Source organism: Orbicella faveolata, unplaced genomic scaffold, assembly GCF_042242905.1.
Source record: "Orbicella faveolata isolate gen_17 unplaced genomic scaffold, um_ofav_v1 contig_25, whole genome shotgun sequence".
Lineage (NCBI taxonomy): Eukaryota > Metazoa > Cnidaria > Anthozoa > Scleractinia > Merulinidae > Orbicella > Orbicella faveolata.
The window spans coordinates 15,782,682-15,801,133 of NW_028301553.1; the positions used below are offsets into that span (position 1 = coordinate 15,782,682).

At 37.1% G+C, this 18,452-nt stretch overlaps 3 protein-coding genes across 3 annotated transcripts in view; 1 reads left to right on the forward strand and 2 right to left on the reverse strand.

Moving 5' to 3' along the window:
* The window catches only part of LOC110052879 (DNA polymerase alpha catalytic subunit-like), a 39,773-nt gene extending 31,863 nt beyond the window's left edge, over nucleotides 1-7,910 (reverse strand). Inside the window, exons 1-17 of the mRNA XM_089293957.1 lie at nucleotides 7,793-7,910; nucleotides 7,629-7,704; nucleotides 7,499-7,535; nucleotides 6,960-7,056; nucleotides 5,292-5,360; nucleotides 5,063-5,097; nucleotides 4,888-4,968; nucleotides 4,563-4,622; nucleotides 3,806-3,858; nucleotides 3,565-3,613; nucleotides 2,671-2,890; nucleotides 2,409-2,554; nucleotides 2,261-2,310; nucleotides 1,964-2,033; nucleotides 1,246-1,300; nucleotides 435-494; nucleotides 43-97 (exon numbers count right to left, since the gene is read on the reverse strand). Of these exons, the coding sequence (XP_089150083.1) occupies nucleotides 43-97; nucleotides 435-494; nucleotides 1,246-1,300; nucleotides 1,964-2,033; nucleotides 2,261-2,310; nucleotides 2,409-2,554; nucleotides 2,671-2,890; nucleotides 3,565-3,613; nucleotides 3,806-3,858; nucleotides 4,563-4,622; nucleotides 4,888-4,968; nucleotides 5,063-5,097; nucleotides 5,292-5,360; nucleotides 6,960-7,056; nucleotides 7,499-7,535; nucleotides 7,629-7,704; nucleotides 7,793-7,910 (1,331 nt within the window). The remainder of the gene's footprint in view (nucleotides 1-42; nucleotides 98-434; nucleotides 495-1,245; nucleotides 1,301-1,963; nucleotides 2,034-2,260; nucleotides 2,311-2,408; nucleotides 2,555-2,670; nucleotides 2,891-3,564; nucleotides 3,614-3,805; nucleotides 3,859-4,562; nucleotides 4,623-4,887; nucleotides 4,969-5,062; nucleotides 5,098-5,291; nucleotides 5,361-6,959; nucleotides 7,057-7,498; nucleotides 7,536-7,628; nucleotides 7,705-7,792) is intronic.
* A 266-nt stretch (nucleotides 7,911-8,176) lies between these two features.
* LOC110052706 (flavin-containing monooxygenase 5-like) lies at nucleotides 8,177-12,863 on the forward strand. The gene is made up of 3 exons (XM_020758867.2): nucleotides 8,177-8,456; nucleotides 9,018-9,215; nucleotides 10,274-12,863. The coding sequence occupies exons 2-3, from the start codon at nucleotides 9,037-9,039 to the stop codon at nucleotides 11,649-11,651; spliced, it is 1,557 nt and encodes a 518-aa protein (XP_020614526.1). The 5' UTR covers nucleotides 8,177-8,456; nucleotides 9,018-9,036; the 3' UTR covers nucleotides 11,652-12,863.
* LOC110052707 (choline-phosphate cytidylyltransferase B-like) lies at nucleotides 11,578-18,384 on the reverse strand. Its single transcript, XM_020758868.2, has 7 exons — nucleotides 18,200-18,384; nucleotides 17,662-17,776; nucleotides 17,374-17,493; nucleotides 16,655-16,806; nucleotides 15,953-16,174; nucleotides 15,079-15,225; nucleotides 11,578-13,671 (listed from the first exon to the last, which is right to left on the reverse strand). The coding sequence occupies exons 1-7, from the start codon at nucleotides 18,320-18,322 to the stop codon at nucleotides 13,417-13,419; spliced, it is 1,134 nt and encodes a 377-aa protein (XP_020614527.1). The 5' UTR covers nucleotides 18,323-18,384; the 3' UTR covers nucleotides 11,578-13,416.
* Nucleotides 18,385-18,452: the final 68 nt, after the last annotated feature.

Sequence of the window (18,452 nt, forward strand, 5' to 3'; positions counted from 1 at the left end):
TGTTTTAATTACTATAATTTGCAAATAAAATTGATGCTATACCTGACGTACGCTTTAGCTGATTCAATCCAAACTTTGCCAAACAAGTAGACAGTACCTGAAAGAACAATGCGATGAACTTAGTACATTATATCTAGGTATGTTGACCTTATGCCATTAGCAGTAAATGGAGTAATAAACACATCTGCCTAATAGACTGAACTTGACGTTTGAACTTTGTTATTGTTATAACTTAGCCTGCCATGCGGTCATGTCATAAATGCATGTGCAGGCAAGTCACATGGAAGGTACTGTATGATTGGATCGTCATATTGAAATATAGTTGTGTTTGATTATCGAGGTTCTGTTCCTTGTTTGTCCACTTGCCTTTGTTTCACCGATCCCCTTGACTATAAGACTGTTGCCTAAAGACCTGCATGACAACATCTAAATACCTGGTTGTTTGAATCTATCCTCATAAGCATCAAACCAGAAAAACTTGAGGACTTTTTCTCCTGAAATGTCAAGACACAGTAAATTATGATCCTTAAAACTCCCTCTAAACACTATTCTTTAAAGGAATTGCTTCACATTGTGAAGTTCCAGAAAACATCCACACCCATCCCTATGAAAAGTCATTGGAAATCCTCTGAGGTGGGTAGGTCTCAAAAGCCAAAAATTTGAAAAGAAAACATGGTGTGAAACTAGAGTTTCTGGAGGGGAGGGGGGTTCAAACCAAAAAAACTTCCATAGGTAGGGTATGGATATTTTCTGGAATAACACAAAAGGAGATAGTCACCTACAAACTGGTCATATTAAAAAAAGTCCATTGAAAATTTGATGCAAAAATGATAGACTATATGTACATTGCTCATACTTCTAGTGTTTAACTGTGATTTTTATAGTATAAAGCAACTAAGAGTGCTTTAGCCCCCAGCCCCACCCCCCTGAATTAGATGTTGGTCTATTGCAGGTTAACCTCCCCCTCCCGGGATTCTGCACAAAACAATTCACTTGTACCCATGTTCTCTTAGGTGGACAGAGGCACTGTGAGAGTTCATGTCTCTCTTAAGAATGGACCATAAAGATATACTGCTAGCCTAGGTTCAAACCTAGAACCTTGGATCTTGTACACAAAAAATTGGTTCAGTGTGTCTTCGACAAAACATTGCACGTAAGAACTACCAGAAAGTCCTCTTAGAGATGAACACAGACAATCCAAACTGAAACAAGACCAGCTGTAATGGACTGTGAAACTAAACTAACCATCGATTTCCTGAAGTGGCAGGGAAGAAGAATCCACATTGACATCCGTCAGAACCTTAAAATTAAAAGATGGGACAATTAAACATTAACAATACGAAATCAAAAAACAAACAAACAAACAAACAAATCTAAACTACAAAAAATAAAACATGCTATATGTAACAAACTACAAAAAATGTAATATGCCATACAAACATGTATATCATAACAAAACTATTACAAACTGGATTTGGATAATGCAATTTGAGAGTTTTCATTGGGTTATGAGCAATTACACCATGCTCTATGAATATGGTAAGCATACTTGTGATTTTTTTGGGCATTTTTATTTTTATTTTAGTTTAGTTTTCTATATTTTGGGAACATTTTCAATAAAACAATTACTCCACTCACACTTGTGGATATGAGGTGAGTTTAGCCAACTAGGCACTATGTGCCTTGTTGGCTATCTACCATTTCATATCCAATGCATGCCCCTGGAATAATTATTAAATATTTCAGGTACAGTAGAACCCCATTGATCAGGTCACCAATTGGCCACAAAAATCTGGTAGTATTAACAGGCTGGCCATATTTAAGGGGTTCTTTAAATAAGAAAGTGACTGACTGAGGTTTTGTTCAGGCCAGAATAAAGTGGCTGTAATAATGAGGTGGCCGTATTAACAGGGTGACCATAAGGTGGGTTCCACAGACTGCAGTTTCATTTCAATCTTTTTACCTCTTGCTGATGTGATTCCTCATTTCCCAAGATTGTTTCCCAAGCAGAATCACCAGGAATTTCTGTTGTTCTGGATAAATACACACTCAATTCAATAATTATTTTTATATCGTGACAAATCAAGGTAGAGATACAAAAATTTCATGAAACAGTGCACAGATAAGTTTGTTTTCAATAAAGTACTTTGAAAACAAATTCAAAAATTTTGTAAAAGAAAAAATGCAACATATATAACCATACAATTTTTTTTTGACATATTTATTTTTAATCAAAGCAATCTAAAATAACTGTACATACTTTCTTGGCAAAGCACATTTTCTCTCACTCTGTCTCTCGCTTGCCTCAACCTATGATGGCAAAGTAATAAACATTTTAATTCTCTTATGATTACAGCCTGAAATGTTTGCTGCAAACGAGATATTGATCACCCTTCCTTCTGTGATACCTTGATTTGTACGTGGGGTTTCTCATCATGACTATTCTCGGCATTTGTCAAGGCCTGAATTGCTTCCGCATCACCAAGATCGTCATCATCACCAAATTCGTCACACCCTGCATCAACCTCTTCCATGTCATTTACAGCAGGAACATCTGACATAAGTTTTACAAGAAACTCAATTATAAGTGTAATGTAATTTTTGTCTTAAATTACATTTTAGGATTTAGTTTACAAGATCAGTCTCTCTATTGTGATTTTTTGACTTTACCATCCATTCCTGAATCTGTGTCCATTGCTGCTCCATATCCTTCCTCCTGTCCTTCCCCCTCAGGGTCTCCTACCATGCCACTGTACCTCCCCTCCCTTACTTCAAATGGCTCAGTTTTGACAACTGCCCTCCTCTTCCCAGGCAGGCTTGTAGTGTGGCTATATTCAGGTGGAGATTTAGGTTCAACTTTAAAAATATTCTGTCTTCGGTAGGATGATTCCTGTCAATTTTAAAAGAAAATCCAAGGTCAGAAACAAGTTACATAGCAGAAATTTATTGCACTAATATGTTCTCACGGGATGAACATTTGAAAAAAGAGTTGGGGCTAGTGAGTAACATCTCAATACTGTGAACTACGCAGATCATGTTTACTGTAGGTAGTGTTGGTCGACACTATTGACCAATATATCAACCGACACTTGGTTGATAAGTTGGCCGAGTCTTGGCCTTGTTATGGTCGATTGTTGACTGATACATGGCCAATATATTGGCCAAAAGTCAGTTGAGTATTGGTTGAGTGTCAGCTTAGTATCAGTTGAATATCCATTGATACGTCGGCCAATGCGAGTGTCAGTCGAGTGTTGGTCAAGCAAAGGCCACCATGTTGACTGATACTCAATCAACATTTGACCAATACTTGACCGATTCTCAACTGACACTTGACCAACTATCAGTCAATATATCAGCCGTGTATTGGACAAGTGTCGCCTGACACTTGGCCTACATATTGATAGTGTCAGTCAATATATCGGTCACTGACACTACCTACTAATGGTAAACACGATCCAACTTTGTTTAAGTCCCTTTTTATGTGCCAAACCACAAAGGCAGAGCAAAGTACAAAAAAAAAAGTGCAGTGCGGTGGGAAATGAATGTGCAAAGATAAAAAATTACCTGGAGTCGTCTTGGTGTGACATGACTTGAAGAGACTGCTGTTGGGGTTCTGGAGCAAAAATAAACAGGGTCAGCATATCAATCATATATCAGTGTAAACAAAACTTCAATTTACAGGCGTAAAATATTCTTTCTCCTTACTGATCATATAGCCATATAAACATATTTAATATTAGTTCCATTGCTTTTGTACTAAAGTGGTGATGAGAAAACACATATCGATCAGTTTTATCAGAATTACCTCAAAACTGGAGCCTTGCCCTTTGACATTTTCACTGGAGCTGGTTTTGGGTGCTTTATTATTGAAAAGAAAAATTTAATCAATAACAAACAAACTGAAGTGTTAGAGATACCATAAATTCGATTTTTTATTACTTATTTCCCTATAGCTCATCATATTCACCAATTCACACTCAAGTTACCATAAGTTCGTGACCATTGCCATTCTTTGTTTCAATTTCTGATCAATCACATTTGGTCAGACAGTTTGTACCAGTACATATTGGCACAACACAAAACAATTTGTCAGCTTCATAAAAGACAATTCCATAATCCAATGAATAGTTTTTGTTCTATTGCTAAGTACTCATAAAATTTTACAGGCACTTGAAAAAATACAGCCTTGTCCTCTCAGAGAGATTTCTGATGCTTGAAGAAAGATTGGATCATGTGTACTAAAGGCATCGGCAGTAGAGTGTTGATCAATGCCCTCGATCAACATCTGACTGGTACTTGATGGACATCCCAATCGATATGTGGTCGACACTCGATCGAGACTTGATCAACAGTCAGTTGATAGTCAGCCAAGTGTCGACTGACTCATGTGCATCAATCAAAAATTAGTCTACCATCGACCGAGATGTTGATGGAGTGTCAATCGAGTGTTACCCAAGGTGTTGATAGAGTGTTGATCAAGGGTATCGATCGACACCCAACCGTGGATGCCATCAGCACATATGATTCAAAAGATTTGTGGGTCCAATTTTAGACTGTCATACCTCAACTTCTTTTAGGAGATCATTTAATAAGTTGTCTTCACCAAGAGATGTCACCTCATTCTGCAAAAGTGATAACAAATTAGAATTCTGGTTTCAACATCCTTTTTGTTACTTGCAAGTTGGCCTCTTCTTTTCATTTCCTGGACGACTATTTTAGTGAGCTATAATTTTTTGATCAACACTAACCAAAAGCCAATGAGACATTGCTATTATGGCAAGTCATCTGAAAACCAACCTTCTATGAGTATAGAGCTCCTGCAACCAAAAGGCATACTGTTATATGCAATAAATTACTGTTATTGTGACTGCAGGTTAAGACCTCTACCTTTGGTTTCTTTGCTTTTGCACTTGCAGCTAACAACATTTTATTTATTGACTTTGGCTTGACGGTTGGCTTCTTAACGTTCTACAAAAGAGGAAATAAATAAATACCCATAACAATAAAGAAATATATGTCTAAATAATGTCCTAGAATATTTCAAGCACTATTTTCTACTTACCGGTTTCTTAGGCTTGAATTTAGGAACATTCTTCCCTGTAAGTCAAATGAAAGCAAAATAAAACTCTTGTGGTTCATACTCCTGGGTGGAGAGAGACTGTGAGATTAAAGAGAAACAAAAAACACAACATTGTGACCCCAGCCTGTGCTTGAACCCAGATGACAGTTCAGCGCACTAACCATTTATATCATGCACCTGCCAAATAACTAAATGAAATTGATTAACTGACCGGTTGATGGTCCATCTTCAAGATCGTCATCAAATATTTCTCTTCCATCGTCCACATATCCAGTCCCGTCTGAAAAGTAAGGACTATTTTAAATTTTAAATCCTTTAAGCAGGCCTCAGTTGTTCAGTAGTTGATACTCGATTGACACTTCATCAACACCTTAGCTGATACTCAATCGACATTCCACCGACATCTGGGTCGACAGTCAATTAATTTTCATTCAATGCGTATGAGTCAGTTGATACTTGGCCAACTATTGACTAAGTGTTGATAAAGTGTCGTTTGAATGTTGACCAATTATCGATCAGAATGTCAGTTGAGTACCGATTGAGATGTTGATTGAGGGCATTGATCAACAATTGACGACAGATGCCTTTAGTACTCATGATCCAAAAACAGTATCCACCAGATAAATTAATATCAAGTGGACAGTTTATTGTCAACACTTATCCACTAATGGATAGCGAATTATCTGGTGGATAGCAGTATCCATCCTTTGTTCAACTGAGCCCAGAATGTCTGTTTTCACATGCTCAAATTTTCTCCCACTTAAGACATGCCAGAGATTTGAACCTAGAAATTCTATAATGGTGACATATGGATAAACAATGAAAGATAGCTAAAGTAATGGGTGCTTCTTGTGGTAAACAGGAATTTTGGTGGAGTATAAGGATGATTGAGAGGCCACCCAAGTCAAGTGCAGTGGGAGAGTTATGACTCTCTCCTGGGGCAGATCTAGGGGGGTTCTGTTGAACCCCTATATTAAAACAAATGAGATATTATAAAACCCTGACTTGGCCTCAAAATGCTGGAAATCCCATTTTGAAGGACCTCAGTCTTAAACACTTCCCAAGGGAGGATGCCCCTGGAGCCCCGGGGGGTGGACTCCTATATAAAAAAGATGGGGCTGCCTGTCGGAAATTTTGAAAAGAACCCCTAAGAGCTACCAAGATCCTGTTTTGTAGGCGTGGCTTAAACTTTTTATATCCCCCAAGAGGTACCAATTCCTACACAACACATTACCTCCTGTCATATTTTTTCAGCTCAATACCCTAAAAGGTATCACAAAAGCTGCCACTGTGGACCTTCTGAGGCTTAACACCCTAAGAGGTACCAAAACTGTGTTTTAACCCCTAAAACGTACAATGAGCAACCCCATTATTTTTATATGGGAGTGCCCCTGAGTCCAGGCCTGGAGCCCCCTACAGGGGAACTACAGTCCCCCCTACAGGGGACTGTCTTTGGTGGCCATATCTTGAACTCCTACTCTAAAATCCTCTATCCGCCCCAGCTCTCTTTTTGCCTGCCTCACACCGCACCATAGTCAATAGAGGGGAATGGTTATGAAACGCCACGGAGTTCTTTGTCCTATTCTTTTGTTCACTTTTTTGGCCTTGACCATGCACAAAACACAATAGCCGTTTACTTCTGACTGAGGAACTAACCAACAGAAATGTTTTGGTTGTGCCATCATGGCTAATGTATAAGCGAGAAATAAAAGATTGTGCACGGTTGTGGACCTTCTCACACAAAATCTTGCCACCTTTCTTTGCTCCTTCGATATTCGCTGGACTTCATAACCATTCCCCTCTTTTAACCATGACTGCACCAAGAAGCCCACAAATCACCCGATTCCTAGGCTATAAGCTGATAGAGGAGTTTCCATACCGTCGTCAATAACCCAATCTTCTTCCTGACGTTTTCTAACAATGTCGGAGTACTCATCTTCATTAACCACCTGATAAACATCCTCCAATTGACCAACCTAGTAAGGAGAATCTAAGTCATTATCAGGGGAATGCAATTTTTCCAGACTGATCCATGTCCATTTTCACCTTACAACCATCAATACATTGCAACAGTCTGTGGTGATAAGAATGATGAAATGAAGGGATAAACTGTCTCGATTTACCAACAAATTCTCATAACAAAGCAAAACTAAAGTAATGAGAAATTGATTCTAGAAGATCATCACGTTATTGAGGATTTTACAATCTTAGTGTACGGTTTGAATTCTTCCGATGAGTAAAGCCGAATCGCCAAACTTTAACCAAATTAGTTTACAAAATATTGCCGAAGATTTGTCTCAACATCACATTACTTTGATTAACCTTATTCAAAAGTAGTTAAATTGTACATTATTCAAGATTTTTTAAAACTAAAACAGCGCTATTTGTAAATTGTTTCAGACTACATAAATGTCTTACTTCAAACTTCGATCTCTCCCCAGTCTGACGGAATTTTCTAGTGGAATCATAAAAAGTGCATTAGCAAATTGTGCGATCTTTAAAAAATGAATAAAAATCAGCACATCGAAAAGGAGTTTAATCGAAGAACCTTATTTTGTCGAGTGCAGAGGTTGCTCCAGCATTGCGTTTTACTGATCTTTTTGATCGCCTGGATGATTGAGAATCTGCAACATGAAGAGAACACATTAGTCGTAAATTGAATCAGTTTTGTTTTCAAACAAGAAAAATATCAGTATGCGGCAAGATTATTACCATCTTGGTTAGTAGCTGTCGCATCATCCCCCGTGGAAGTTGGCGCCATCTTGAAATGACTTGTTGAAAATGGCGCGAAAGAGAGATGGAATGGTCTTATTCCATATATGGAGACCATAGGAAAAATTCTGTTCCAGGTTGGTAGGGTAGGGATTTTGGGTCAAGAGTTGTAACGCTACATTTTTTTATTTGGCGATCTCTAGATCTCGCTAGATCTGGACCTGTGGGACCTTTCTCCTCCCAAAAGGTGTGAAAGGTAAGTTAATTTAAAAGAAAATTAAAGTAATTGATTTCCGGTAAATATTTCAATCAGCTCTAATACACCTGTCAATGGTTTCCCCCAGCGGGGGGATCAGGCATACCCACGGGGCTAGGCATAAAATTGAAGAAGGACTAAGCCCGAAACGTTTAGATTACCAGCGGATGTTTGACACTTTTATATCTAATTTATCAGCAGTGTCACGCATCCTATGGGTTTTTTTGTTTATTCCTACGGAATGAAATTGTCTCCCCTGGGTTGGGAGTTTGACAAGACTGTGTTGCCCAAGGACCAAGAAGATTGTTAACATTGGGTTGATGGGGACAGTAGAAGTACCATACAAACCATAAGACCTACCTTCAAGCCTGACATTTTGGCGCGTACCTGATCGTAGACGTTGAAAAGGTGAGTGATGAGTTTATATTTTCCATATTTCTCCGATCTTTTATGTTATGATTAACAACTTTTCTTCTTTGCACTATCAGCCGATAGATCGAGTTTTCGCCTGCTGGTGTTAAGTAAAGTAATTTGGATGTGATTTAAACCATGTAAAATTTGCCAATTTTGCTTGGTGTGGAAGCTTATGTAAGCTCATCTCAATGCAATCTGATTTTCTGTTTTCTTTCTTCTCTGTGTTTAGTTCTCTGACATTTAAACTCGACAACAGTTACCTTCATCATTGAACAAGTTGACGTTTGACGATATTAATATGATTTTTTTAATTGAGTTGTTTTGATATTTTACGGAATTTCCCTAGGGTGGGGGACTTTGTATGGAAATTTTTGCCCCAGGGTGAAAAAATTGACCAAAATTTGAGGAGAAATGTCAAACTGCGTGGGTATGCCCTATACCGCCCCTGGGGGAAACCATTGACAGCTGTATAAAACACTGGCTTGTAGGCAAACTAAGTAAACGAGCCTGAACGTTGTATTCTTACTTAAATCAATTGGCCATTGTGATTTCTAGTGTAACTGATGAGTGGAAGATGAGCGGTGATACAAAGTATGATGTTGCAGTCATTGGCGCTGGGATTTCTGGAATTGTAACAGCAAAATGTCTTCTGGATGACAAATTCAAGATCATTGTTTATGAGAAGACTGGGCACATTGGAGGCCTGTGGCAGTTTACAGAAGATGGATACGGAGTCATGAGCTTTACCCACATGTATGTGTAATCAAGGATTCCTTGATGGATAAAACGCTAACAAGGGCATTGCTAGGGTGTGGGAGGGGGGGTCCTGGGGTTCCTCTGACCCCCCTTTTGTAAGCCTTTTCTAAGCAAACAACCTTCAGCAAGTGACGACCATGACGATCTGGTGAGCACCCTCACTTTGACATAGTGTGACCCCCCCTTTGAAAAATCTTTGCTATGCCCCTGTGCCAGAGGTGTTCAAGAACTACTGTGAATCCTCTCTTAGCTGCCCCCTTCCCTTTCAAATTAGCAAGCCCCTCCTTCTTTATCAAGTACCCCGTGGTAACTTTTCTTTATTACCCTCATGGCCTCTCTGTTGAAGTTTTTCCACATTTTCACCCAGACTAAAAACCTACTATTACCCCCTACTCTGCCCCTGAAGGTCCAATGACTGCAAGATGGGGGCAAATACTTAGGGTGGGAGGGAGGGTAGTCAGAAAAGACATCAATGAATGTCTGAAACAAAAGAACAAATTTTACCAGAAGGGAAAGCCATGGGTTTAAGTAGAGTATTCCCAGATCATGTGTACTAAAGGCATCTGCTGTTGAGTGTCCATTGATACCCTTGATAGACAATTGACACTCGATCAACACTCGATCAACATCTCGATCAACATCTCGGTTGACAGTCGACTAATTTTCGCAGACACGTCATCAAGTGTCGATTGATACATGAGTCAGTCAACGCTCTGCCAACTATCGACCAACAGTCAATCAAGTGTCAATCAAGATGTCAATCTGGTGTATATCAAGATGTTGATCTAGTGTTAATCTATTATCGACCAAGTATCATTCGAGATGTTGATTGAGTGTCGATAACGGGTCGATCTAGGGTATCAATCAACACTTTTTTTTATAATAAAGTTTTTTTATTACGTTTGCTTATACTTTCAATCAACACTTGACCTTGAATGTCTTAGGTACACATGATCCCAATTCCCTTGGGGATTTCTGTCTCTGATCTACCCAGAAAGAATGGCTTAATTTGAGAACACAGATTTATCAAACACTTTGTTTTCTTCCTTGTACAGCAATGTCTCCAAGCATAACTACTGCTTCTCTGACTTCCCATTTCCTGATGATGTGCCTGATTACCCACACCACACCCACATGGCAGAGTATATCAACAGCTATGCTGAACACTTTGGTATCAAGGATCATATTAGTTTCAGTACCAAAGTGGTTAGAGTTGAAAAAGTCTCTGAGGGGTGGAAAATAACATCTGTCAAAGTTGACAATGAAGGAAAAGATCAACACATCTACAAGGAAACATTTGTCAAGTTTGTTGCCATAGCAACTGGGCATCATGCCAAGCCAAGCATGCCACATTTTGATGGCCAGGAAACATTTCCTGGGAGAATTTTTCACAGTGTAGAATACAAAAATGCCACAAGTAATGGTCTTGTGGGAAAGAAAGTTGTTGTAGTAGGAATTGGTAACAGTGCTGTTGATGTAGCCGTAAATGTTGTAGAATTAGGTGGTAAAAAGCCTGTAAGTATTGCTACAAGGTCTGGTGCATGGATTATACCCAATTATATCCTGGGTTTCCCAGCTGATCATTATGCTTGCCGCCTTTTCTTATGGCTTCCCTGGGGTTTGTCAAATTTTATCTTTGAATTTGTAATTAAGAGTGTGTCAGGGAGCCCATGGCAGTTGAATTTGAATCCCAAAATGCGTGCTCGTCAAACCCAGCCCACTGTTAGCCCCACATTAGTGCATCATATTCAGAGAAGAAATGTGATGGTAAAACCTAACATTGCAGCAGTGGAAGGTAACAAAGTTGTCTTTACCGATGGCACTAAAACTACCACAGACACAATAGTCTGTTGTACTGGGTATAAAATTGATTTACCATTTTTAGATAGTAGTTTAAAAGATCTGGTTGTAGAAGAAAATTCTAACAAGATTAAGCTATTCAAACATGTCTTTGTTCCAGAAATCGGAGCCTCTTTGGCATTTATAGGTTTTGTCCAGCCAACATCGGGTGGATTACTTTCAGTTTCTGAAATCCAGGCGAGATGGTTCTCTGAGCTTTGTAAAGGTGTGATCAAACTCCCATTGGTGGAAAAAATGCAGCAAGAAATTAAACAAGACCAGCAAAAAAATGAGAGCACCTACTTTGCGTCAGCTAGACACACCATTCAACAAGATCCTTTGAATTACAACGATGAAATTGCATCTTATTTTGGTGCGAAACCACAACTGTGGAAGCACCCATCTTTAGCTTGGCATTTGATTGTAAGTTCATGTGGTGCAGCTCAGTGGAGGTTACAAGGTCCACACAAGTGGAACAGGGCTAAAAACGTTGTGCATGCTGTTCCAATCACACCATTGATGCATTATGGCACCTTGTTTGTGCTTGTTTTATTACTCTTGATCATAGGTTTCATCATAGTTAAATGTTTTTAACTAATATCACATGAACCCCAAAGTTCATCTTGCTACATTTAAGACATTGTAATCAATTGCAATTAATTACATAAAATAATTTTGTCATGTTATGCTATGGATCAATTTACATATAGAGTAACATATACTGTAGGAAATTAAGTCATTATAATTTATCATATTTGTTTTCTAGAAAGCAGTAAATTAAATTTGAATTTTAAATCATGATAGAACATTTCCAACATTATGTTGATCATTAGCGGTACTTGTTTTACTAGCAGAGGTATATGATATATTAAATACTAAGATTTGTTGCATGTGTTATCAGGTCCATCGACATTTCACACTTCACTTTGATTCTCCCTCTAAATTGCATCAAGGCTCAAAGAAAGTGCTGTCTGATTGTCCAGGACAAGCAAATTTTCCTGCTGGGCAATTGACTTTCCATTCTCGCCTGTTCAATGGGCACAGGCCCCAGCAAGTTGTCTTTAAACTAAATAACAATAATAAAAAAACAGTAAATTAAGACTTGCCAATGGCAAATAAAATGTAAGAGCTGCTTGTCCAAAGGGCAAGCTCCAATTCAAGTTTGTTTCGAGCCCTGTTGCATGCTTAACAAATTATACTTACCGGTATTACAAAGTTATATTGAAACCAAAGTGTAGTAAACATGCCAGAGGAACTTATCAGGTTTCTTGAACTGATCAGCAGGTTCACTTGTAAATTTCTCATGACAGATTATGTGACTTTTAGTGAGGTTACAAACATGGAGCATTTGCAGAATTCACATAAAATCATAAATAGAAAATATCAATAATCTTTTATTTCTAGTCCTTTTCACAGGAACGACAATAGAAAATTAATTGATTTAACAATATTACTATTAATTTTTATCAGTTTCTTACAAAATCCACAAAACAAAGCATACATTTCACTGATATATTACAATATTTTTCCCAAAAGTACACTTAATATGAAAATGAATTCCCACATTTGTTATTAATAAGTTTAATATTCCATTGCAAAAAAACAATAAGACAGTTGATTTAATATTGATTCAGAAGTTAATAGAAAACTTAGAAATTGTGATTATTTTAAGCTACAGGTTCTTCTGCCAAATTTTGGCATCAATGTGTCTACACTTTTAAATGATGGTAGATTCAATTTTTTAAGTGTTGTACTTTTTAATTACAATGATGTTGTCAAGTCTTATAAATAAATAATTTCAACCTATCTTTTGTACAAATGTGTACAATTTGTAATAACAAATATGTCAAAATTATTTCTGTCAAATACAGTTTGTGTCATGTTAACGTTATACACACTTTCTCTTTTTTGATTTGTCATATACTGAGCTTCATCTGCACATTTAAAAGACAATTTGTATTACAAGTTAATGAACATTTCACCAAAGGAAATTTTACATATTTTTGTCTTTTTTTAGTTTCAAATATAATTGAAATTAGCTGCTTGAAGGTCTGACAAGTAAAAAATAAATTGTATTACCTAAACTAAAATTCCCCTCCAATTTTCTGTCTGTAATAAATAATCATTAACTTGTCAGTCCCAATTATTTCACATCCTTGCTTGCTAACCTTTCTCACTACCTGATTATCATGATGTACATTAACAACCTGCTGTCAATCATAACCCAACAATGAAACAACCTTTTCCTCTCATTTTGCCGATGACTGATAACTTTGTCTTCAGGTTTTAATAAAATATATTATTTATCATTTGGATTTCATTATAACATCAAATGGCAAACTGAGGTGTCTCTGCTTCATTAAACTGCCAGATTAACTTTTTGACCACTAACATAATTGTCATCAATCTCGTCATCTTCATCATCGCTAATCTCTGGGTCCAGAGATAGGCGAGGAACTTTGGGCGACGATGATGGGGAGCAAGATGGAGACACGTCATCTGAAAGGTCCATGTTTCGTCCAGGTGACAATGCTCTCTTTATTCTTACCCCTGCTCCCTTTATACGTGCCCCTGCATCATATATTGTGTCCTTGCCTTTGCCAAACAACTGGTTCTGTGAAAGGAAGAATATATAATCTTTATTTATAAATCAATTAATAATAAGTTCTACAAATAAACTATAATTACAATGCAATAAATATTTAAACACTAATATTAACTGATGATTGTTACTATTCTGTATATTAGAAAATTACACATTGCTTTGGCACAGTGATAACATACTGGAAAAAGAATCCTTCATTTCTTTCTTCAAAAACACATTTCATCAGACTTTTTTTTTATACTAATTTGCAACTGACTTTTAAGTTAGTATTAATTTAAATAAATTTATTTTAATTATTTCTACAAAACAAAAAAAAATTAAATTCACTATTTCACAACAAAAAAAATTCAGTCCTTAGAAATAAAAAGAAAAATTTAAAAGTACAAAGTACCTTTAACAGAAGTTTATGACTTGGTTGTAGACTATGCACATCTCTTTACATAAAAGCATCAATGAGTTAAAGGTTACAACTGAGTTTTTATCATTTTCAAAGACTTTATAGTTTATTTTAGTTCACTAAAAAATAGTATATTTTATTAGCTCAACTGTTTTATTTCAAGAAATGTTTTAATATTTATCTTTACAATAAATTGACAAAGATTCTTTAACAAAAAATCACAGTTACGGTATGTAGCATTTTAGTTAACTGTTTATACAAAGATTGCTCCTTATAGCTTTATTATGTAAATTCTGTACTGTTCTGATGAAATATAATAAGTATCTCATTTGAATACCTTAAATTTTCTTATTGCTAATATTTTAGTTCCAGTTGAGAATAATTTAAGGTCTTCATTTATTTAGTGCATATTTGCAATAAATGACTACCACAAAGTTTCTCAGAGCACTTCTTTGTTACTGATGTACATAACATGAGTTTATTCATTCCTAAAATGTAAACTAAATTTATATTTTTATCATTTGCCTTAACTTTTTCAAAGTTTATTATCATTCATGGTTTAGTTATGTTATGCACTATATAGTTACTTTATCTGGGAGAGCTTATACTTAACAGCAAAAGGAACTTTTTGTTGCTGTTGTGATTGAAGCATTATGGAAATACAATTCACGAAAAAATCTTGTCAAAAGTTGTGCAAAAATATGTGACGACATATAACCAAGTGATTTAATGTTTAGAATTCAAATGGCTGCTACATAAAAATCATTGCCTTCAAACAGTTTACTTCCAACAAATGTGTCTCACAAACAGCTGCTTAATATATTACATACACCTAAATTCAAACTATACTACAAATATACTATTTAAATATTACAAAAGAAGACAGTTCAGTGATATAGAAATTCAGTTTTATGTGAATCGGTATATCATCCTACAGATCTGGCTTAATCGTTGTCTGTTGTGTTATTATTTTCGTCTTGGAAAAGGTTTGTTGTTGAAAAAGACTTCACCAAGCTTACCAATCGACCATCCCTTCCAAACATGTCAATAAAACTGCCTATAAAGTCACGTGACTTCTCTTCCCACTTTTGAAGTATTTCCTGGGATTTGTCTGTTAGTTTTCCTTTGATTTCATCCATTTTCTGCCTGACTTGAACTTCTTTTTCCTACAAAAGATTTCCACTGACTTATTCATGTGTGCTGATTCCTTCAAATTTTGCTGTTGTAGTCACACAGGGGTGGAGATAGGGGATCGGGAGGGGGGTAGATTAGATGACTTGCCACCACCCTTTGGTAAAGCAAAAAAATAATATAAAAGATTGGGAATATTGAAGAAATAAAGACAAAACCTCTGGACAGGTACCTCACTGTAATTTCTAGTTTGTGGTATTATTGCTAATATTTCTGGTGTAACAGTTTTAAATTAGGTTCCAGTTCTCAAATTGTCACATTGTGGGGCATGCTCCATTGTGTAGTTCCAGAAAATATCCATACCTCCCCCACGGAAGGGATTTTTTCCTAGAACCCCCAACCCTCTGGAAATTCCAATTAAACTTGATACATTTCTTTAAATTTTTGGTCTTAGAGACCCCCACCCCCAGGAAATTCCAATCCCTTCTGTGGGGAGAGTATGGATATTTTCTTGTACTGCACATTGACTCTGCAAGCCCAAAGTACTAGCCATCACCACACCCCCCTCCCCTCTCTCTCTGAAAAGTCCTGGATCAACCCCCATCAATATCAGTATTAGCTTACTACTAAACATCATTCTGTCAGTGAAAATGAAAAGCCCAAAATTTATCATTAAATGGCCACCTAACTGATAACCACAGATTGTCAATAGTTGACTGACTACATTACACAGCATAACCTGTTTTTGTATGAAAAGTTTACCTTAATAAAACTGACATTCAGCTCTTTTGCAGTGTAACCTCTTGCCAAGTTTCTTCTGATGTAGACATCGTAATCTTTAACCACTCGTGCTATAAGATCAGAGGTTGAAATCCCCTCTGTCCTCTGGGTAGCTACAAACTTCCCCATTGCCTTCACCTCCTTGTATATATCATCTGCACCAGCACTCTTGTATGGCAGATCGTCATGAGCAACAAAGTCAATCTGAAACAATCCCGTCAAGCAAATTTCTCCTTACAAAATAATTAATTCTTAATTACCTAATTATTGTAGAGGCAAGAAAGAGTGCAAATAAAGATTGCCTTATATCAGCAAGGGAGGCGCGCTGGCCTCATGGTTAGTGTGTTTGACTCCAGATCAAATGGTCCAGTTTCGAGCCCTGGCCAGGGACATTGTGTTGTGTTCTCACAGTGCTTCTCTCCACCCAGGTGTATAAATGGACAATGGCAAATTTAATGCCGCAGTAACCCTGCAATGGACTAGCATCCTGTCCAGGGTGAAGTAGAAATACTCCTAGTCGCTTTATGCTACAGAAACTGGGATAATTAGCTCTGGCCCAATGAGTCACTTGGCTCATTTACAGACTTAACCTTACTTTTACCTTATGATGTCAACACTGCAGACATCAGGTAATTAGAAAATTAGGGTAGTGATATATGTGTTTTCATGAAGTCTTTTACACACCTTGTGGAGCTCCATGAAGTCGGGAGTAACTGACCATGGTGCATCACGGATAACCTCATCGACATAACGGCAGTGCCTGAGAGACTCATACCGCTCATCCTCAGTCATCACAGTAAATCCTTTGTATTGATGGGTCAACTCATCATTTGACACTGGGTGCAAGAAAATTTAGAAACAAATTGAAATGTATGCCAGTAACCAAGGTAGTCTTAGAGCCTAAAATACTTTTTGTCACTTTCCAAAAAAAAAAACAGACAATAGATGGAAGATAAAAATTAATTAGCTGGTCATCTCAGGAAAAGGAATAGATTGAAAATTAAATTCTCTTTTGGGTGTTTATAGAAAGAGCATTGAAAATTGATAGGGGAATTTGGCTTACGAGCAAGATCCAAGGTTTCACAGATACAGAAACTGCAGAAAAAAATTAAGCAAGCAATATTTTGTATAATTGTATTTACTTGAACTTCAGACTTTATAAAATCAGGTGATAGGATTTTGAACCGTTATAATCAGCTTATTATTAGACATATCTTATATTACATCTCAAAGGTCAACAATTATTACCTTCATTTATAACTTCTGTGCAAGGTTTTAACTTTTTTTCAATGTTTTTTACGACGCGGGAAAGAAAGAAACATAAAAACTTAGCGCTTTTGTTCTGATAAATGTGTAAGTTTACTATTAATAATCAATTAATGTTACTAATTCATAAGACTTACCTCCCACCATAAGATAAACTTCTGTGGGGAAAGCACGTTTCGCCTGCATCAAGGCCCTGGCATGACCGAAATGATAAACATCATAAACTCCATCTGCATACACTCGTATAGGTCTTGTTGCTACAAGAAAGAGAGATAAGAGTTTAAAAATAAAGCGTCCTTTTAAAGGGTTCCAAAAATAGCAATATTCTTTACAATTGCTAATTACGCGCCGGTCGACCAGCTGGCGTAACGCAGTTATTGACTGAAGTTGATTTATGAAAGTAAATTGCAGTTTTTGACATGCACCTTTTCCATCTTTAGCGTCTTTTAAAGTGATTGGCTCTAGATCACCCACAGGTTGGTCTTCTGAGGGTGAAATAGTCAAATCCGGCTTGTAGAAAGCTGCCGGATCACGCGGCGCCTATTAAAACCAAGCGAAAAACAAAGCATAAATATCAAAATTAAACAAATCCGTAAGGGCTTCTCAGTCCTGTATTTAGGCTCTACTGATAATTAGCGGAAATTACAATAGAGCGGAATACTGTAATGTAAATACACACACATTCAAAAGCACAACGACGGATTTTAAGCTTTTGTTTTCCATTGTGGAACTCAAGTTGTAAGCTGTTTAAACCTGCTAGCAAGCCATCGAGGAAATATAGCGTTCATAAAGGTTTGGGTTTGTTGAATTACCCTTCAAGCAAAGAACAAGAAAATATCAAGTTTCTTCCACAATACCAAGCTACGCAGTTAAATTAGGCTTCGATAAAGGTAAACTAATTTTACTGTCCTCGCCAAGTGGGGACTAATAGCTTTCAGCAATTTTGTACAAATGATTTCTTACCACGCGACAGCTTTTGTATTTCGATGCCCCGTTCGCATCCGAGTCGAGGGAGCTGGGACGTTTTCTTTTCCGCGAACCGTTCTGTTTTCTAGCTTCACCTGGGGAATTCTTAGGAGAAGACATTTTGCTGGAAGATCGAACTTCCGCACTTTCACTTTACGAACTGATGGGAGGACTTTGAACAGAAGTGGTGGACTGGTACCTAATTACGAAGTATGCCGAACGGGGCCGGAAACCTACCAATTTTTTTCGT